The sequence below is a fragment of the Pelophylax lessonae genome, assembly GCF_965119305.1.
Source record: "Pelophylax lessonae genome assembly, chromosome: 3".
NCBI classification, from domain to species: domain Eukaryota; kingdom Metazoa; phylum Chordata; class Amphibia; order Anura; family Ranidae; genus Pelophylax; species Pelophylax lessonae.
In genome coordinates, this window is record NC_138770.1 from 457,819,638 (window position 1) to 457,842,160 (window position 22,523).

The following is a 22,523-nucleotide window of genomic DNA, read 5'->3' on the forward strand; positions in this document are numbered from 1 at the left end:
TGGAGTGGGGAAAGGTTAGAGCCTTGATTGTGTTTTTATAGCTACCTTTCTTCCCCTTGAGGATATTTTTCTTGCCTTTTTTGTTAGTGATGCAAAGACAATTTATGAAAATGTCAGCCAGTTAGGAAGGCACAGAGAGCAAAAAAAGAAGGTTCTAACCCTATCCTACTCTTTTTTTATATTTCAAGAAAATTAAGTTGGGCTTCAATATTGTGACATACAGTATATATGTACAAATATAGAAAAATATATATTTATATTCCTTTATAAGACAAGTGACCAAGGGTATCTGTTTGAATCCATTGGCATAACTATTGTCTTATTTGTGGGACTGATTTCATTCAAACATCACATGGAAAGACTTGACTTGTAAGGCTGGCCATACATTATACAATTTTCCTTTTCGATTTACCAAAACCATATAATCTGAGGTCAGACCTAAATGCTTTCAATTTGTATGCAACCAGGCAGGCCCTGATTGCACTAAATCATTGAAGGTAAATCTAAAGGAAATTGAATAGAAAAATTGTATAATGTAGGAATCCATCTATATATCGTCCACCAAAAATTAGCGCCCGAAAATAGGATATTGGTGTTTTGCCAATAGAAAAAGTGCCGATAATGGCTGAAAAATAATATATATTCCTTTTTAAATTCATGATTAAAAAAATATTTATATATAAAATATCCATTTTTTTTATAAGTGTCTGTTTTGGGTTTCAGCTTTCGTCCTAGTGCAACCTGAAGTTTTGGTGCACCACTAGTATATTGTATGGCCAGCCTTCTTTGTGGGACTGATTTCATTCAGACTTCAATTGGTAAGACATTTTAGGCTAGCCATACGTTTTATATAATTTTCTTGTACAGTTTTTCTTTTAGATTTACCATAGGTCAAAACTAAACGCCTTCAATTTGTATGCAATCAGGCAGACCCTTGCACTACATAGAAAAGCTAAATCTAAAGTAAATTAAATAAAATTGTACAATGTATAGCCAGGCTTAATAAAATGGGAAATAAAATTTTTCTTGTATATTTTAAATGTACCAATTCCTAAATGCAGTTATATACATAGTTTCTATAAGATAATCGAAATGCTGTCCAGCCACTGTGTACCTACACAATACTGTAGTGTGTTTACATCAGCACCTATAATGGTATGCATTTCCCAGGGAGTGGTTAGTTGTTGTTGTAATTGTGTTTTTGTGCTTTTGTCTTTACCTGTTTATCATCAAGCCAGCCAATGCCTGTGTAGCTGTGCTGAGTGGTGTTGGTAGTTTACATATGTGGTGGGGGGAAGATGTTTGAATGCAGAGATTCTGACCCTTGCTAATTTAGTCTTGTTTTGTTGCAGAAAGGTTGATGAGAACTTTAGCAACTTTTGCTTTCTTAACCAAAAAATCCAGCATTTTGTTTTACTTATATACTTTTGGGAAGAAGAAATCCTGTTTTGTAAAGCTTTCCTCCTGCAGTGGGAATTGGAGCTTTTCTCAGACAATGTGCTGCTTCTGAGGATTCTGGAAAACTTGGTCACTATTTAGACCATTCATCACTGATCCCATCTACCATGCCATTTGATTAACGGACGTTCTTCTGCACTGACGTTAAGGGATTTACTACATTCATTGCATGGATTGTTTCATCTGACAGACCAAGTGCAAGCCTGATATTATGTAATATTCCTACTACTTTTTTTCCCCCGGAAGCCTTCCCTGAAGAGAGAATTTAAAATATTTAAGTTGAGCTTGGAATGTTATAGTGCCTGTTGTTCTGGCCTTACTCTTTGTCATATTTAGTCATCGTTGCTATTGTTTCATACAGGCCTAATAAATAAATAAAAAAAATATATAGAAAGATAATATTTACATTGCTCCAACCATGAATATATATTTACATCGCTCGAACCATGATGGGCTTTTTTCTTTGTTCTGACAAATTGTCTGCCTTTCAATTTGTTTCTGTACTCTTAAATAGTTAATTTTGTTTTTTCAAAGTTTGGGAAGAAAACATGTTTTAGCACAATCTGCTAGACTATTTTCTGTTGTTTTCCAGGCACATGCGCAAAACCGAAAATGCTGGTGGAGACAGTTTGGGCTGTGAAGCTGATGAGTTTTCAGATGAAGCCAATGCAGAAACCTTCTATGGCACCTCTCCTCCCAGCACTCCCCGACAGATGAAACGCATGTCAAGCAAACATCAACGGAACAGCTCTGGGAGGCCGGTTAGCCGTTCCTTATGCAAAGGTCAGTTATCGGTTTACACTTGTAAACGTATAGAAAGAGTCCAGTATATTATTTCACACTTGTAGTACATCTCTGTATATTTTTTAACCACTTTTTAAAGGAACCGTACATAAACTACTTATTTCAAAGGGGAATATATAGGGTTTATGTACATGGTTTCCTTAGTATGTTCTGTAAAAATAAAAATTAAAATGATTCGGTAAATTAATGAAATATTGCCATTTTGAAATAATATTTTAGATTTACTACAGGCCATGAGTGTAAAGCGATTATTTGATTCCCTGCTGCCCATCTTTTTTAGGAACACACACAGCTGCATAAGGCGGGGGAGGACACCCTCCTATTGTCTTTAGTTCATACAGCTGCAAGTAGCATCTGGGAGAGATGATCTGAAATAAGCAGCTACTGTTCGGCCAACTACGAACTTAGAGGCTTCTCCCAGTAAATGTTTTTTTTTCCCCTAATTAACATGTTACTTTAAGATCATATAAAAATTAAAAATGACAGAAAAAAGAGTATATAAAAATGTAAGCATTCAATTTTTAAAAAAAATGAAATCAAGGTTTTAGTTACATTGATAGATAGATGATAAATGTAAACAGGGATCATTGGAAGATAAATAATTTTAGAGCAAGAGCTCTTAGTCTCCATTCACACTAGTACGACTTGTAAGGCGACTTGGTCAGCCTGACAAGTCATGCACCCACGCAGTCTTTAGTGTAGTACAGGAACGGTTCTAATAGGAGCGACACAAGTCGCTCCGACTTAGAAAAAGGGTCCTGTACTACTTCGGGGTGACCTGGAGCGACTTGCATAGACATTCATTCTGTGAAGTTCGTGCAAGTCGTGCCGAAGTCGCGCTGCACGCGACTTCACAGGTCGCCCCCCGAAGTCGTGCCGCTTCAGTGTGAATGCGGTCTTAAAGTACAGGACAATATGTGCATTGAATATATATTCATGCTGCTGGGGCAGGGTGAGCAGTTTGTGATGGTACTAGCTTTAAGGCACAGAGAGGCTTAGGGTGCCTGTAAATGCCAGCTGTCTGTGTGCATCTCTGTTGGGGCCCCTGTGTGACTGCATCTAAAGTCTGTTTTTAGGTACAACGAATAAAACGTATTTATTAATATTATTACATTTATTATTAACTACTAAAATGCTTTGGTTATGATGTGGATTGACTTTTCCAACTTTGTTAGCCATGGAAAGAATTTTATGAAGTTTTGTGCTGTCAGAAATCCTGAGCGATAAATAACTCTGACCTTTGTTCTTCATCTACTTTTCTGATCTGCTCAAAGTGGGCCTTTTTATTTTCATGGAAGGTCTGCTTTGCTATCTGCCTTTTAAAAAGAACTGTTAAAAAAAAATGTACTTACCACAGCCCCATTTACCTATGTTTTCATAAGGTGTGGGTGACATAACCGCTGCCCCTGGTTAAGCTGGGAGCTAAAAATCCCACAAGAATGTGCTCTAGTCCTTTGCATTCTCACAGTATTCAAGTTCCCAGCTCTCCTTGATGGTAGCAGCAGGGTATGCAAAGTGATGGATGCATGTATTTTCTTTTATAGAATAACCTGTGCTTTACAATGTTTACATGTCTGAGCAAGGGGTGGAGTGACACTGTACAGGCAGTGCACTTACTACAAGTTCTCCAGGGGTGCCTCAGGTCTTTCACAATTCTATTGTAACGACGCTCAGAAGCTATGCCTCACTGCTACTATCCAGGCTAGGACAGGAGTACATTCTTGGGGGACTTCTTTTATGAAGTATATTAAATGTCTTCTTAGCAATATTTTCGCTTTTCATTTTACAGCTTTACAAGAGGGGAAAAAAAAAGTTATGCTAAAATTGAAACGCATAAAATTTAGTGTTTTTTTTTTTTTTTTTTCTTTTTATTGTTTCACCACTGTTACTAGTCTTTGTTTTGCTGACATTTTGGTTAGAATATCCTTCTGGGGTCGCCCTTCTTCTTCTTCTTCTTTTTTTTTTTGTTTTAATTTGGGTCTTTAAATTAAAACATTTTTAGAAACCCCTGCTTTGACACATTCTATTGCATTCAGTGTGACGCTAACTAAACACTTCAGTAAAATCACCTACAGTTCATAGAAAAAAAAATAGAAACTTAATAATTCCAGTCCAGTGTTGTCCACTGTTTCAGACCTCATTTACATGGTTAAAGAAGGCCATACAGCATAAAGAAGGTCTTTTTTTGCTTCCAGGAGGCACCTAGGAGTGACAGGTGTTTTAAGTACAGCTTCCTGTACAAATTCATGACAAACTGCAGCTGTAGGCATGTTAATGCACCTTCGAGGGTTTGCATGGGCAGAGGGGACAATTGATTGGCCCTGGATGCAAACAGGGTGACTCATCTGTCCCTATACAAAAAGCAAACGTTTGGATGTGCATTGCCATGCGTACAGCTGCAACCTATCATTGATTTGTACAGTGGCTGTACAAAAACATTGATGCTTCCAGGCGCCTCCTGGCCTTATAAGCACATGCTTTCTTCGCCCTGTACAACCTTCTGTGCTGGTGTGAGTGAGACCTTAAAGATAACAGCCACCAGATAAGGAGTTCTATGTATGTTTATTGGACTTTAACTACTGTATTGTTAAAGTGGTTGTAAAGGCTAAAGGTTTCTTACCTTAACGCATTCAGCTAAAAAAACGTTTTGTGTACAGAGCCAGATCTCGATTCAATACTGCGCCCGAGAGCAGTGGCTCTGCTCTCTCTCTCTCCCTCCTCACTGGACTCAATGAAAGCAGCAGGAGCCATTGCCTTCTGCTGCCATCAATCAAATTCAGTGATGAGGGAATGGGGGCATTGCCGAGAAGAACGAGTGCCCCCACAGCAAGCGGCTTGTACTCAGGAGGAGCCAAGCATGCCAGCGGGAACCCCAGAAAAGGAGGATTGGAGTTGTGCAATAGTTTTGTATGCATACAGGTATATAACATTTTAAAAGAAAAAAACAAAACATTACCATCACTTTAAACTTGCAGTGAATTGTAGATGGTGAAAGATTACCATATTGAAAGTTTTGGCCAGGGTGCACTTTACTCATTTTTACTAATCTCTGTTTATTGTACCCGTGAAGCTGGTAATATGCAGGAAGTGTTGCTTGTTCATTAGCATACAGTTCAATACACGGGAAGTGTTACTTGTTCATTAGCAAGCAATCCAACCATCACAGGTGTTTTTACAATGTTTTTGTATATTGTGTGTGATCAGTTTAGTGTACACAGTGCATTAAATGAGGAACTGGAAGAACATTGCAAGTCTGCTCAGTTAAGCTAAGAATAGATTTCATATAAATAAATACAGGTACACCCCACTTTAAGTACCCTCACTTTACGTACATTCACACGTAGATATACATTGGTGTCCTATGGGGAATCTTGGCCAGCTTGATCTGGTACTGCACCCATATCAAGTGACAGGGACACCAAACTTGGGGAGCACTGAGAGGGGACCCAGGACTACAACATACATGATTTTATTGATCAACCAGCTTGCCTAGGTAATCTACCATGTCGTAGTCCTGGGTCCCCTTTTACCGTGCTCTCCAAGTTTGGTGTCCCTGTAATTTTTGGTTCGGGAGCAGTGCTGTATCAATTTAACCAAGATTTCCCATAGATGCCAATGTTAAATTGTAAAAACCGGAAGCAGTGCCATGTCAAGCTGACCAAGATTTCCCAGAGCTAGTGTATTTACAGTATCTCACAAAAGTGAGTACACCTCTCCCATTTTTGTAAATATTTTATTATCTTTTCATGTGACACTGAAGAAGTGACACTTTGCTACAATGTAAAGTAGTGAGTGTACAGCTTGTACAACAGTATAAATTTGCTGTCCCCTCAAAATAACTCCACACACAGCCATTAATGTCTAAACTGCTGGCAACAAAAGTGAGTACACCCCTAAGTGAAATTGTCCAAATTGGGCCCAGATTGTCAATATTTTGTGTGGCCACCATTTATTTTTCAGCACTGCCTTAACCCCCTTGGGCATGGAGTTCACCAGAGTTTCACTGGAGTCCTCTTCCACTCCTCCATGACGACATCACAGGGCTGGTGGATGTTAGAGACCTTGCGCTCCTCCACCTTCCGTTTGAGGATGCTCCACAAATGCTCAATAGGATTTAGGTCTGGAAACATGCTTAGCCAGTCCATCACCTTTACCCTCAGCTTCTTTAGCAAGACAGTGGTCATCTTGAAGGTGTGTTTGGGGTCATTATCATGTTGGAATACTGCCCTTCGGCCCAGTCTCCGAAGAGAGGGGATCATGCTCTGCTTCAGTATGTCACAGTGCATGTTGGCATTCATGGTTCCCTCAGTCAACTGTAGCTCCCCAATGCCCGCAGCACTCATGCAGCCCCAGACCATGACACTCCCACCACCATGCTTGACTGTAGGCAAGACACACTTGTCTTTGTACTCCTCACCTGGTTGCCGCCACACACGCTTGACATCATCTGAACCAAATAGGTTTATCTTGGTCTCCTCAGACCACAGGACATGGTTCCAGTAATCCATGGCCTTAGTCTGCTTGTCTTCAGCAAACTGTTTGCGGGTTTTCTTGTGCTTCATCTTTAGAAGAGGCTTCCTTCTGGGGCGACAGCCATGCAGACCAATTTGATGCAGTGTGCAGCGTATGGGCTGAACACTGACAGGCTGACCCCCCACCCCTTCAACCTCTGCAGCAATGCTGGCAGCACTCATACCTCTATCTCCCAAAGGCATCCTCCTGAATATAACACTGAGCATGTGCACTCAGCTTCTTTGGTCGACCATGGCGAGGCCTGTTAAACTGCTGTATGGTCTTGGCCACCGTGCTGCATCTCAGTTTTAGGGTCATGGCAATCTTCTTATAGCCTAGGCCAGGGGTGTCCAAACTACAGCACTTCAGCCGTTGCGGAACTACACATCCCATGAAGGTTTGTAAATCTCTTACATTTACAGACATAAGTAGGCATGATGGGAATTGTAGTTCCTGAACAGCTAGAGGGCCATAGTTTGGACACCCCTGGCCTAGGCTATCTTTATGTAGAGCAACAATTCTTTTTTTCAGATCCTCCGAGGGGTCTTTGCCATGAGGTGCCATGTTGAACTTCCAGTGACCAGTATGAGAGAATGCAAGTGATAACGCCACATTTAACACACCTGCTCCCCATTCTCACCTGAGATCTTGTAACACTGAGTCACATGACTTCGGGGAGGGAAAATGTCTAATTGGGCCTAATTTGGACATTTCACTAAGGGGTTTACTCACTTTTGTTGTCAGTGGCTAAGACCTTAATGGCTGTGTGTTGAGTTATTTTGAGGGGACAGCAAATTTACACTGTTACACAAGCTGTACACTCCCTACTTTATATTGTAGCAAAGTGTAATTTCATCAGTGTTATCACATGAAAAGATAATAAAATATTTACAAAAGTGTGAGGGATGTACTTTTGTGAGAAACTGTATCTCTCTCCAAAACTCTAAGTGCCGTGTCTTTCTGCTGCTTCATTCCTCTATTATCGGCATGATAACTTCTGACAAGTTCACCGACACACCAGATAACAGCAGCTGAAAATTTGTGTCGGGGAGGGAGCTTAGCGTGAGTCTATTCAGACTGCAGCTCTGCATTTTTCTTTTTTCCTCTGCCTATGTGGAGTGGGGGTGTGTGCCTTTCCTCCAATCAGCTCACACACAGTGTAAGCCCAGACGCCCACTGCTGGAAGAGGAAAAAAGATTTGTGGATCAACTGCGGGTATCGGATTGTGCATACTGGATTGTATGGTTGGGTTTTCTTTTACTGTTTTTTTTTTATTGGTTGAGCCTGATGGACTTGTGTCTTTTTTTTTCAACCTGACTAACTATGTAACACAATCTGCACTTTAGAAAGTGTGAAGAAATCTAAAGACAACAGATGTACAAGTAAAGCCTATGTAAGGAGATTTGTATCATCTGAGGCTGTTCACTGGGTATAGGAGAGGGTTTACATCCACTTTATTTTGCCTTATTTATTTATTTTTTTGACTTTCCACATTACTATCCAAATGGATGAGGAAACAGTAATCCCAGCACCTAGTACCCAGTGCTAGTGGCCATCATCCCAATCAATGTGTATACAAGAAAGATTCCCCAATGGTGTGGGACTATAAATGCCACTAGACACTGTATATCAAGGTTAAAATAGTCAATTTTATTAAACAAATAAAAAAACAAAAATTATTGTACAAATTAGATACAAAAATGATGACATAAACATGGGGGGGGGGGGGCACATAAAAATTGCATGCAATGACAGATCATATACCAGTCCACACTGAAGACACTCCGGTACACATTGTGGATTGAACCGGAAAAGAGACCCTACGCGTTTCGGGTATTAAAAACCCTTCCTCAGGGGTCAACCAAAGTTCCAAAACACTTAATGTGCCCTTGAAGTCTTCAGAGGATTCGGAATGATCTGTCGTTTAAAAAGCGGTGTCGAAAATCAACATGTTTTCAACATAGTGGAACCCTTGAAATATGTTTTCATCTCGGGGAAACCCCTGCTAAAAATTACTATATCTACAATTCATACATTAGTGTGATGTCAATGGCAAGAATGTTCCTTACTCTTGTCATTAGGAAGAATTACCCCCCTTTTTACAGATGGCTAAAAAGATCAATGGTGCCAGTGGGAACTTATCTGAGGGCAGAAGTTTCTCAAGGAACGCCTAGCAACCTCTGGAGAAACCCTGAGCTATGGGGCCAAGTCTAACCACAGAGTAATTAGACACTCCTAGGAGAGGAGGGCTTTGATGTGCAAGGGAAGAAGGGGCTGTGCTAAAGGAATTTATCTTTCCTGGAGTAGCAAGTAAAGGCCCCGTACACATGATCAGAAAATCATACAAAAAAAAAAATACCGCTTTCGAAGAGATTGTACGATATTCTGATCGTTGGTACACCGCTTTTGCCTGAAATCTTCCAAAGAGACAAACACAAATTTTTTATTTTTTTGTTATGATTATCAGATTGGAAGATTTTTGTTTATTCAGTACAGTTTTCATCCAAAAATAGAATACACATACAATATATTACATTACATCACTTCCAAATTTTTATTCTGTCGTACGAGATTTTTCGTACTTTTTAGTAACCTCTTTATTTTCGATATGGAGACTAGCATGCAAGAAGACAGACGACCATTCGTCCAATAATCTCATCGTGCGTAATTTAGCTTTTTTTTTTTTTTTTTTTTTACTTTGTTTTTATTGTTTTCAACAGAAGAGTACATATACAATGTAAATAAAATGACAAGTGTACCTACAGTTAGAGAATGGTTACATGAAGCATGAGGAGTATTCCTTAAGGCCCCGTTCACACTGGGGCGATCCGACTTCCCGGGGCGACCTCACAGGTCGCGGCGCGCTGCTCGCACCGCGACCTCAGAGCGGCCGGCACGGACTTCATAACATTGAAGTCAATGTAGGTCGCTCCAGGTCGCCCCAAAGAAGCTCTGGACCCTTTTTCTAAGTCGGAGCGACTTGTGTCGCTCCTATTAGAACGGTTCCACAGCTTCTCTATGCCAGGCGACCTGTCAGGCGACCAGGTCGCCTGACAGGTCGCCCCAGTGTGAACGGGGTCTTAAGGCTATAGCTTGGTAGACAAATAGTAAACAAACAATTGGGTCTATTGTACACAAGGAGTATCGTAAAATGGTTTGTGTTTTATATTATCATAAGGCTTTGACATAGTATTTACTGTCTGTCCATGGTTTCCACAATTTGTTAGACTTCACACTTTGCAAAACTGTATAAGAGTGCATTTTTTCATAGAACTGTGTATTTGAGGGTTATTACTTCTGAATGATTAGGTGTTGAAGCATTAGTCCAGTGTCTTGCTGCTACTAGAATGTCTATCATTACTGTTCGCATGCTAGGATGTATGTTGTCCATGCCCAGGTGTAATATTGCGAGAGCTGGGTCGGAGTTAATTAATATGCCTGTAGTCTCCGATAAAATTTCAAAGACTTCCTGCCAAAAGTTTGTTAAGCCCTTGCATGCCCAAAAGGTGTGTAAGAGATTTCCAACTTGTCCGCATTTCCTCCAACATTGGGGGCTTTGCTGTAAAATTTTGAGTACAATTTTGATAAACAGTATTGTCAGGTACCATCTTTTAATCAGTTTTTGCACTTGTTTCCAGTGATTCACACAATGGGATACCGAATAAATGCATCTGATAGCAGTTAACTATTGCTTTTCAGAGAAGGAGGTCTGAAGGTCTTCCCATTTAAGCATAGGGGGTGTTTTTGAAAAGTGTATTTTGTGCTGGAGAGAGTTGTAAAAGAAGGTTATACCCTTTGTTATTAGATTTCATGGCCGACAGAAATTGCCATATTTTACTAGGTATTTATAATTGGGGAAGGGGATTTTTGGAGATAAAGCTGGAGATTCTGGTATACAAGTATACGGCTGTTTTGTTTTAGGTCAAATTCAGAATGTAGAGTTTGGAAACTCTTCAGTCAATCATTGTGGTATAATTTGTCTACATTCCTAATGCCCATTTCTGTCCATCTTTGGAGGGATATTCAGGGAATTAGAAATTCTAAGGTCTTTAGGGGGATTGAAACTTGTTGCGAAGGAAGGGATGTGGGGTTTTGATTTATCAGTTTTCTCCACGCCAGTGTGCTCGGGTAGGGAGGGGGAGGGATGATGGGTTTAAAGGTCTCCAAGAGTCTGCTAGTAAGATGTGATCTAGTTCCTCCAATTTCGTAAGAGTTAATTTGATGTTTGTTCATGGGATATGCCTGGATTCGTGGAACCAATGTTGTAGGAATGGGAGTTGCGAGGCGTGATAGTAGTCTGTTAGGTCTGGGAGGCCGAAACCTCCTGTTCTCCTATGTTTGATAAGATGTTGATCTGAGCATCTAGTGCGTTTCTTGTTCCAAATAAAGGATTTTAATATGGTTTGCAGAGCATTGCGATATTGTAGCCGTATTGGAATGGGGGGTGCGAAATACGTATAATATTTTGGGAAGGCTTCTTTTAAATGCTGCGAGTCTACCGGCCCAGGATAGTTTAGTTTTGGAGAATCTGCATTTATCCTCTTTTTTTTTTTTTTTTATAGAGTTGATTAAGGGTTTCATATTGATTTCTAGCATATTAAATGTTGGGGATATCAGTTTGATTCCCAAATACGGTATGTCCTGTTCAGTCCAGGAGTATGGTAACTGGAATAAAAGGTGCTTGCGGGTTTCTGCATGGGTTCCTAGATCATGTATCAGGGATTTAGAGAAGTTCACTTTGTAGTTTGAGATAGTTGGGGAGTGAGATGATCGGATTAGTTAAGGTTAAGACAGCATCGTCCACAAAGAGATTCATTTTGTGCATGTCTCTTTTTAAAATTAAATCCTGATATTAGGGGGTGTGATCGAATGGATTCTGCCAGAGGTTCTATCATTAGGTTGAAGATTGTTGGAGAGAGGGGACAGCCTTGACATGTGCCATTAGTTATTGGAAAGAGCTTAGAGAGAGGGCCTGTTGTAAGAACTTTGGCAGATGGGGTGGAGTAAAGGGCCATAATTGCGGATAAGATTGGGCCTTTGAAGCCGATTTTAGTCAATGCCACACCCATGTACCCCCAGTGGACCCGATCAAACGCCTTCTCCGCGTCAATAGAGAGAAGCAGAGAAGGCGTTCAAGTTTGCTTTGTGTGGTGCATGAGGTTGATCAGCCGTCTGGTAGTGTCAGGAGCCTGTCTCCCCTTAATGAATCCCATTTGGTTTGGTCCAATTTAAGTGGGAACTATGGTCGAAAAGTCTATTTGCTAGTGTTTTTGCATAAATCTTCACATCGGTATTTAGGAGAGAGATGGGTCTAAAGTTGGCTGGTGTGTTTGGAGGTTTCCCTGGTTTGGGTAGGGTAATTACATGGGCTTGTAGCATTTCTTGGGGGAATGAGAATGTGGTAAAAGTTTTAGAAAACATTGACAGGAGGGAGGGGGTAAGAATGTCCTTGAAGGAACAAAAGTATTCATCTGGGCCTGGGGATTTATTCAATGGGAGGGAGTCAATTGTCCTCTTGAGTTCCATTTCTGTAAAAGGGGCATTAAGCGTTTCTAGTTGGGATTCGCTCAAAAATGTTATTGCTGTATATTTGCATTCTATGGTTGTGTTGTATCGGGGTCGCTAGTTAGGTTGTATGATTGGTAGTAGTCCGCAAAGGCGTTTGCTACTTCTTGGGGATTTATGAGTTTGTTAGTGTGTGGGTGAAACAAGGCTTCGATTTTTGGTTTTAGATCTTTTGGCTTTCAGTCTATTTGCTAGAAACTTGCCTGCTTTGTTGTTAAGAGCATAGTATTTCATTTTCAAGCGGGACATGAGCGTGTCCTGTTCACACAACAATCTTCTCAGATCATTCCTTAGTCTACACAATGTAGATGCATTAGCTTGTGAGGGGGATGTTTTATTGAGGGCATCAAGAGACTGGATTTCTGCTATAAGTGCATCAGGTTTGGCTGTATAAAGTTTTTTTGCTCTGACACTCAATTGTTAGAGGTATACTCAAACAACCGCATTTCACAAAGTAAATGGGTCTGTTTCTGGAAGATCGTTGTGTGAAAGGAATTCTTGTAGATGTTCAGTAACAATTTTATGGTATTCAGGGTTTAAAACTATAGAATTATTACATCTCCATATATATGTGGATAAATGTGATCTGGTATATGTTATGGACATACAGCTGCAAGAAAAAGTATGTGAACCCTTTTGGAATAACGATTTCTGCACAAATTGGTCATAAAATGTGATCTGATCATCATCATTTAAGTCACAACAATAGGCAATCACAGTCTGCTTAAACTAAAAACACGCAAGAATAAAATGTTGCCATGTTTTTATTGAACACACCATGTAAACATTCACAGTGCAGGTGGAAAAAGTTTGTGAACCCCTAGACTAATGACATCTCCAAGAGCTAATTGCAGTGAGATGTCAGCCAACTGGAGTCCAATCAATGAGATGAGATTGGAGGTGCTGGTTACAGCTGCCCTGCCCTATAAAAAACACACACCAGTTCTGGGTTTGCTTTTCACAAGAAGCATTGCCTGATGTGAATGATGCCTCGCCCAAAAGAGCTCTCAGAAGACCTACGATTAAGAATTGTTGACTTGCATAAAGCTTGACAGGGTTATAAAAGTATCTCCAAAAGCCTTGCTGTTCATCAGTCCATGGTAAGACAAATTGTCTATAAATGGAGAAAGTTCAGCACTGCTGCTACTCTCCCTAGGAGTGGCCGTCCTGTAACGACGACTGCAAGAGCACAGCGCACACTGCTCAATGAGGTGAAGAACAATCCTAGAGTGTCAGCTGAAGACTTACAAAAGTCACTGGCAAATGCTAACAACCCTGTTAGCAAATCTTCAATACGTAAAACACTAAACAAGAATGGATTTCATGGGAGGATACCACAGAGGAAGCCACTGCTGTCCAAATAAAACATTGCTGCACGTTTACAGTTTGCACAAGAGCACCTGGATGTTCCACAGCAGTACTGGCAAAATATTCTGTGGACAGATGAAACCAAATTTGAGTTGTTTGGAAGACAAAAAAAGAGGCACAGCACACCAACATCAAAACCTCATCCCAACTGTGAAGTATGGTGGTGGGGGCATCATGGTTTGGGGCTGCTTTGCTGCGTCAGGGCCTGGACGGATTGCTATCATCGAAGGAAAAATGAATTCCCAAGTTTATCAAGACATTTTGCAGGAGAACTTAAGGTCACCTGTCTACCAGCTGAAGCTCAACAGAAGATGGGTGTTGCAACAGGACAATGGCCCAAAGCATAGAAGTAAATCAACAACAGAATGGCTTAAACAGAAGAAAATACGTCTTCTGAAGTGGCCCAGTCAGAGTCCTGACCTCAAACCGATTGAGATGCTGTGGCATGACCTCAAGAAAGCAATTCACACCAGACATCCCAAGAATATTGCTGAACTGAAACCGTTCTGTAAAGAGGAATGAAGAATTACTCCTGACCCTTGTGCACCTCTGATCTGCAACTACAGGAAATGTTTGGTTGAAGTTATTGCTGCCAAAGGAGGTTCAACCAGTTATTAAATCCAAGGGTTCACATACTTTTTCCACCTGCACTGTGAATGTTTACATGGTGTGTTCTGGTGTGTTCAATAAAACATGCCAACATTTCATTCTTTGTGTGTTATTAGTTTAAGCAGACTGTGATTGTCTATTGTTGTGACTTAGATGATGATCAGATCACATTTTATGACCAATTTGTGCAGAAATCCATATCATTCCAAAGGGTTCACATACTTTTTCTCGCAGCTGTATAAATGGCTACATGGTCTGACCATGTGATATCAGATATGGTGGAAGTTGATACTTTTTGTAGCAAGTATTTGTCCACCAGGAACATGTCTATGGGGGTGTATGTGTTGTGTCTTCAGAAGTACGTGAAGTCACGTTCGTCTGTGTGTTGGCAGCGCCACACGTCATGTACATCCTCTGTACGGATAATGTAGCCCAAAGAGAGTAGTTGGGATTTCTCCCTGGAGGATGTGTCCATGACATGGTCCGACACCAAATTGAAGTCTCCACACCCAACTAGATGACCTTCCCGGATTTTAGAAAGTTCAGTAAACCGATTGCGTATAAACTAAACTGATGTGAGTTTGGAATATATACATTAACTATGGTATACGTGCAGTCATTCATTTTTACAAACAAGTAGAATATATCTACCCTCCGCCTCTAGGATCTCTTTGGAGAGGGAAAAGGTTACGGAGTCTCTCACTGCTACCAGTACTCCTTTTTACTTGGCTCGTGTTGATGCCATGAAGACATGTGGGTAGTTCTTGTGGGCGCAGTAAGGTGTATGGTCCTTATGGAAGTGGGTCTCTTGAATGACAACTATATCCACGTTGTTGGCATTTGCTTCATTACAGAGAGTGTCTTTTCGCAGGGTGATTCGGTTCCCGAACGTTTAGAGACATAAATGTAAGGTTCATTTAAGGTTCATTTATGTACTATGTATTGCTATGAGATATGATATTCCGGATCAGGTGTGAAAAAAAGTTTGAGTTGGGTTCATTAGTTGGAGTAAGGACAGTCGTTTTAGAAGTTGTTGGAAGAAAAGTTCAGGATGTGTATATAGCCCGACAGGTAATATTGTGCATGTGTAGTAGCTGGCATCTGAAATATGTGACAATAGATAGTAAATCAACTCTTAGCATGTATCCATTGAGAAGTAGTTTCTCCAAGGGGTTGGTAATTTGGTATTGAGCAAGAAGTGTATCCAAAAGTGTGGTGATAGGGCAGAGGAAGTCTCAGTAGGGGTTGAAAAAAGTAAGTTGCCCAATGTATCAACGAAAACAAGAAAAAAGTAACGAGTTAAAAAAAAATAGGTTCATAATGAACCTTGCATGCAGTAACTACTGCCTATTTTGTGGGCTAAAGAGTACGATGTAAGGTACTCTTAATTGGTTACAGTGCCCTGGTGATTCCGGAATAGATATTTTGGTATGCCGCTTATGCCTTGCGTGGTGGTGGCTTGGATTTCCTGGCTACAACCTGCCATTCTGGCTGAACGTGTTTGGGTTGTTGGCGTATGGGATTGGGTATTGCTGATTGAGGTTCAGAAATAATTCCCCATTGTCGGAGGAGGCACATTCCTTACTCTAGGGTGGAGATTGTAGTGGATGTTCCTTGATATGTCACGCATAGCTTGGATGGGTATTTCCATTTCTAGATTATTTTGTTGTTTCATAGGGCTTTGGTGATGGTGTTAAGGTTGCGTTGGAGCTGCAGTGTGTGTTGAGAGAAATCAGGGAGGACTTGAACTTTGGTTGCTTGCTCTGGAAGTTGGTTGTTACGTCGGAAGGCTTCCAGTATTCTTTCTTTCTTGATAAGAGTGAATTCTCATCCGGACATTGCGGGTTATTTTCTGTGGTAGGAAAGAGGGCTTCGGGATATGGTGGATTCTGTCTATGGTGAGATCTGCCAGGGTGAGGTTGGGAAGTACCACTTTAAATAGGTCTCGAACAATGTGTGGCAGTTGATTCGTTTGGATGGTTTCTGGAATGCCCCGTATCTTAAGGTTGTTGCGGCGTGACCTGTCTTCGAAATCTGCTAACTTGTTTTTCATGAACGCCAATTCTTCCTGGTGAGAGGTATGGGAATCAACAAGTGTATTGTAAGATTAGGTGAATTTGCTCATTTTGTTTTCCACTCGATCTACTTTCTCCAAAATCTTGTATTTCTCTTTGGCAGTGGGAAAGTGAGGATAGTATATCGGCCTTTGTAGGGGTATGGAGCGATATTAGCATTTCTTTTAGAGTGGTATCTGACACCGGTTATCCAGTAGTAGAAAATGCTGTAAAGGGGTCTGGATTGGATGTGTAGGGGTGGGTTTTTATAAAGTTAGAGCTCACCTCCATTAGTGGTTCATCTTTTGGATCTGCCTCCTGTTCTCTCCTGGGCTTTGATTTTGCTGGGCTCTGGGTAGATGGTGTGGAGTGCCCTGATTGCCCTGTGGGGTGTGATCTTACCAGTACATAACGTGGATTATCTCCCTGGGTTTCATGGAAATATGCTGCTAGAGGGCTGGAATCGGCGCTGGAGTCTTCGTCCCCCGCCACCATTTTGTTGGAGACCAGCTCCGGCGAAGGGGAAGAACTCGGACAGTTTTTTAACTGGCATGGCCTCTGTTCGTCGTCTTCTCATTGCCTGTCGGTGGATCGGGTGTTCCGCTGCATGTGGAGTCCTGTGTGAAGTCGCTAGCAGGGCGGGTAAGTGGCGTAGATGTTGATCCTGGGCACACGCAGGAGCTGCTAAACTACGTGGCCATCTGACTCTGCTGTCGCCACGCCCCCCCCCCCCCCCCCATTAGCTTTTAAAATACTAGATGTTTCTTCTTCCTGCAATTTTGAGAAATAGTCCCTTTAACCCTAATCAGCCCTAGTTAAAGCTGAATCCCCCATTTGCCCCAGGCCCTCTGAGCTGAAAAAGCCACCCCCTCATCCCAAAGCTCTATATTTACCGTGTTCTCACTGTCGAGGCCTGCTGCAGTGTTTTATAGCTTTTGTTGTGTCAGGTTGTTGACTCGGGATTCACACCAGTGCTGTACTGCCCTGTAGACTTATAAGGGGCTGTGAAATGGATTGGGTCCTATCAGTTTACCCTGTAAACTTTTTTTTTTTTTTTCATTTGTAATAATTGTACAATGCTCTGTACTAGAAACTATCATTGTAAGCAAAATCATTTTTATAAAAATAGTATTTATCCTAATGCTCTAAGTAGGCAAAAAGCTCATTGTTTTATACAAGTCATATGTATTTTTGTTCTCTCGGGTAAATACAATAGGTCAGTACAGTGGGGATTGAACGTTTGGGCACCCCAGGTAAAAATTCGTATTAATGTGCATAAAGAAGCCAAGGAAAGATGGAAAAATCTCCAAAAGGCATCAAATTACAGATTAGACATTCTTAGAATATGTCAACAAAAGTTAGATTTTATTTCCATCATTTACACTTTCAAAATAACAGAAAACAAAAAAATGGCGTCTGCAAAAGTCCATTCTTCCTTACAAAAGTCTTCCAGTTTTTTGAGATTTCTGTGCTGTCTGTCACGCACTGCTCTTTTAAGGTCTATCCATAGATTTTTCAATTAGGTCAGGAGATTGTGAAGGCCATGGCAAAACCTTCAGTTTACGCCTCTTGATGTAATCCCCGGTGGATTTTGAGGTGTGTTTAGGATTATTATCCATTTGTAGAAGCCATCCTCTCTTTAACTTCAGCTTTTTCACAGATGGCATCAAGTTACCATCCAAGATTTGCTGAAATTTTATTGAATCCATTTTTCCTTCTACTCGTGAGATGTTCCCTGTGCCACTGGCTGCAATACAACCCCAAAGCATGATTGATCCACCCTCATGCTTAACAGTTGGACAGAGGTTCTTTTCATTAAATTCTGTGCCCCTTCTTCTCCAAACGTACTTTGCTCATTCCGGCCAAAACGTTCAATTTAACCTTATCGGTCCACAGAACTTGTTTTCAAAATGCATCAGGCTTGTCTATATGTTTATTTGCAAAGTTCAAACGCTGATTTTTGTGGTGAGGACATAGAAGATTTTTTCTTCTGATGACTCTTCCATGAAGACCATATTTGTACAAGCATCTCTTTATAGTGGAATAGTGTACCACAACTCCAGTGTCTGCCACATCTTTCTGGAGGGATCGTGCAGTCAAACGTGGGTTTTGAATTGTTTTTCTCACAATCCTGAGAGCTGTTCTGTCTGATATTTTTCTTGGTCTTCCAGATCTTGCTTTAACTTCCACTGTTCCTGATGACTGCCATTTCTTAATTACATTCCGAACAGAGGATATTGACATCTGAAAACGCTTTGCTATCTTCTTATAGCCTTCTCCAGCTTTGTGTGCTTCAACTATTTTCAGTTTCAGTTTTCTAGACAACTGCTTAGAACAGGCATGTCCAACCTGCGGCCCGGAACCACAGGCAATGCGGCCCACTGCCCCTGACAATTATTCTTTTTTTGCTGGGGAGGAAGGAAGTCGAGTCGGGGGCACGGCCACAGTGGCTTCCAACTAACTGTAGGCAGAGGCTGCCTCGGAGGGGAGGGGGGGGGAGCGCTGCCGGATTACAAGCAGATTGGGGATCTCCTGCTTACCCAGCGGTCGCTGTCATAGGAAGCCCCGCCTCCTGGACCGGCTCCTATGATAGACAGCACATTAGTGACTTCTATCATAGGAGCTGGTCCAGGAGGCAGGACTTCGTATGACAGCGGTCGCCGGGTAAGCGGGAGATCCCCGCTCTATGTAATTCAGCGGCTCTCCTCTCCCTTAATTGCAGACTGTATTGGATAGGCACGCACTGGTGAGGGGTGCATTGGATGGGCACTGATCAGGCTGCATTGGATGGGCATGCACTGGTGAGGCTGCATTGGATGGGCACTGATCAGGCTGCATTGGATAGGCATGCACTTGTGAGGCTGCAATGGATGGGCACTGATCAGGCTGCATTGGATGGGCATGCACTGGTGAAGCTGCATTGGATGGGCATGCACTAGTGAGGCTGCATTGGATAGGCATGCACTGGTAAAGCTGCATTGGATGGGCACTGGTGAGGCTGCATTGGATGGGCACTGATTAGACTTCATTGGATGGGCATGCAATGGTCAGGCTGCATTGGATGAGCACTGATCAGGCTGCATTGGATGGGCATGCACTGGTGAGGCTGCATTGATGGGCACTGATCAGGCTGCATTTGATGGGCATGCACTGGTGAGGCTGCATTGGATGGGCACTGATTAGGCTGCATTGGATGGGCACGCACTGGTGAAGCTGCATTGGATGGGCACGCACTAGGCTGCAAGTGCCGTGCGATCCCCCGGCTCCCGCGGGAGACTTAGGATGTCTGCAGTCAGTGATAGAGCCGCTGCTTCCTGTATAGTTCCAGCTCTGTTACAGGCGGTGTGATATGAAACGCAGTCTGCCTGTGACAGGAGCCATACAGGAAGCAGCGGCTCTGCTCTCTACTGCTTCCTCCTGCAGTTGCGATATGTTTTTTAATAACCAGTTGTGTTTTGTCGTCATATGTCATGTCCTTGTTTATACATGTATGAATAAGGACATGACCGTTTCTGGCTGCCTAAGTCATATGTGCTAGGGGTGCAACTATCCCCCAGCACTGTAGTGGTCATGGTGGTTAGAGTGTTTCTTTTAAAATCTCCCAGGAGACGTAAACCTCTGTATACTGATTGCATTTCATTTGATCATCCTCTAGTTGTGTTAAATTAGTGCAGGGGAGGGGGCGTGGCATGGCACGGCGCTGGAAGGTCGTGGCAGCGTTTTATTGCTTATATACCTTAACTATAGTATAATGTTATATGCGGCCCGAGAAAATTTCTCTACACTCAATGTGGCCCAGAGAAGCCGAAAGGTTGAACACCCATGGCTTAGAAGATCCCATGGTACTGATTGTTGGGGCAAGGTCAGATGAGTGTGGGCATTTAAAACCTTTGAGATTGACATCACCTGGTCTTTCCAGATGATGATTGAGAACAATCCATGGCACTGGCAGGTCTCAGCCTTGCAAAGGGGGCAGTGCATGCTATAAATTCTGCAGGGTGCCCAAACTTTTGCAGACGCCATTTTTTTGTTTTCTGTAATTTTGAAAGTTTCAATGATGGAAATAAAATCTAACTTTTGTCGACATATTATAAGAATGTCTAATCTGTAATTTGATGCCTTTTGGAGATTTTTCCATCTTTCCTTGGCTTCTTTATGTATATTAATACAAATTTTTACCTGGGGTGCCCAAACTTTCGATCCCCACTGTAGGCCCATTGCAGAAATCTAAAAATTGCTCTATTCATGAGGGATATACAGATGTAAATGCTGAACTGGCAAATCATATTCAATGAAAACACACAAAATCATTAATTGCATGTGTATACATCCCCTTTTATATAATTATTTAATGGATTAAACCTTTTAGCAGCAGTTAGTCTTTGGATATAGATTTGTAACAGCTTTGCACATCTGGACACTAAAATATTAAAGCATTTTCACTCTGGTTTGACCTGAAGAGCATAGTAACAACTTCAATCATATTTTGTTTCTTTACATTACAGAAAAGATGAGCACACCAAATCAGACAACACCACAGAAGGAAGCAAGTAAAAACCTTGAGAACGTAGATGATCATAGCTACCGTCAAGAGAAAAAGAATCGGGCAACACTCAGGACAACCGAGAGAGATCAGAAGAAAAATGTGCAATGCTCATTTATGCTGGATCCTACCTGTAGCTCCTTGCCAAAAAAATCAATACCCGATGTTGATCTTAATAAGCCTTACCTCAGCCTTGGTTGCAGCAGCAACACCAAGCTACCAGTGTCTGTGCCTGTTCCAATTGCTAGAACTGCGCGACAGACCTCTAGAACAGACTGTCCAGCTGACCGCTTGAAGTTTTTTGAGACGCTTCGTCTTTTGCTTAAGCTTACTTCGGTCTCAAAGAAAAAAGAAAGGGAACAGAGAGGCCAAGACAATAACTCTTCTATGTGGTTTAATCAGTCTAATGAACTCTTTTGGCTAGAGCTACAAGCCTGGCATGCTGGTCGCAGTATTAATGAACAAGATTTGTACTTGTATACAGCTCGACAGGCAATACCTGAAATCATTAGTGAAATTCTAACTTTTAAGGTAAACTATGGGAGGTTGTCTGCTGTCAGCAATGGTGGCAATCTCAATGGACCTGTTGCAGAGGGACGGTATCCATGCCCTCATGAAGCTAATTATTTTGGTTATTCAAGCTATCATGACCATATTCAGAAACAGAGAATTTCTTTTGAGCAAGTAAAACAGATTATGGAACTCTTGGAGTACATTGAGGCACTTTACCCATCTTTACAGGCTCTTCAGAGAGATTATGAAAAATATGCAGCAAAAGACTTTCAAGCACGAGTGCAGGCACTCTGCTTATGGCTCAACATAACTAAGGACCTTAACCACAAGCTGAGGATTATGGGAACTGTTTTAGGTATAAAAAACCTTTCTAACATTGGCTGGCCAGTGTTTGAAATTTCTTCACCACGTCCATCAAATGGTCCAGAGGAAGACAATGACATGGAACAAGAGGGGGAAATGAGCACAGATGGTTCCGGAACTTGTACAGAAGAAAGTGAAGAGGAGAATTGTGACATAGACAATATGCTACAAGCTAGGCATGAAACTGACAGTAACCAAAACAGCAAATTAAAGGTTCAGTTTATGAAGGAGGACCACTGCCCACAAAAACTGGATAGATTTGTGTCTGAGGAAGACTCTTGCTGGGGGAATCCAGAGTGCAGCCATGAGACTGGCTGTAACAGACACTGTTTGACATCAATATACAGGCCCTTTGTAGATAAAGCATTAAAGCAGATGGGTCTTCGGAAGCTAATTTTGAGGCTTCATAAATTAATGCATGGCTCGCTTCAAAGGGCCCGAATAGGATTGATTAAGGCTGATCATAAATTGGAGGTAAGGATTTTCTAGATATTTTTGTTGTACTGGCAAAAAAATCCACATTCAGATAACTTCAACCTTTCTTACTAGATGCCATTTGTAAAAAAAAAATTCAGCAGTATTGTTATAGAAAATGTGTTTCCTAGTCCAGTTAAAAACCTTTTTCAGCTATTAGCACTGCAACAACTAAAAAAAAAAAAAAAAAAAAACGTACAGCCAACAAGAATTCCATTATGCAAGTAGTTGTCCTCAGTCTTCCTGTCTGAATGATGCCT

The 22,523-nt window shown here is 41.5% G+C and overlaps 1 protein-coding gene across 5 annotated transcripts in view; it reads left to right on the forward strand.

Moving 5' to 3' along the window:
- MAP3K4 (mitogen-activated protein kinase kinase kinase 4) overlaps positions 1–22,523 on the forward strand; it is a 207,036-nt gene that overhangs the window by 62,599 nt on the left and 121,914 nt on the right. For all 5 annotated transcript variants that reach the window (XM_082249105.1, XM_082249104.1, XM_082249108.1 and 2 more), the window contains 2 exons: positions 2,051–2,241; positions 20,876–22,263. In XM_082249105.1, the coding sequence (XP_082105231.1) occupies positions 2,051–2,241; positions 20,876–22,263 (1,579 nt within the window). The remainder of the gene's footprint in view (positions 1–2,050; positions 2,242–20,875; positions 22,264–22,523) is intronic.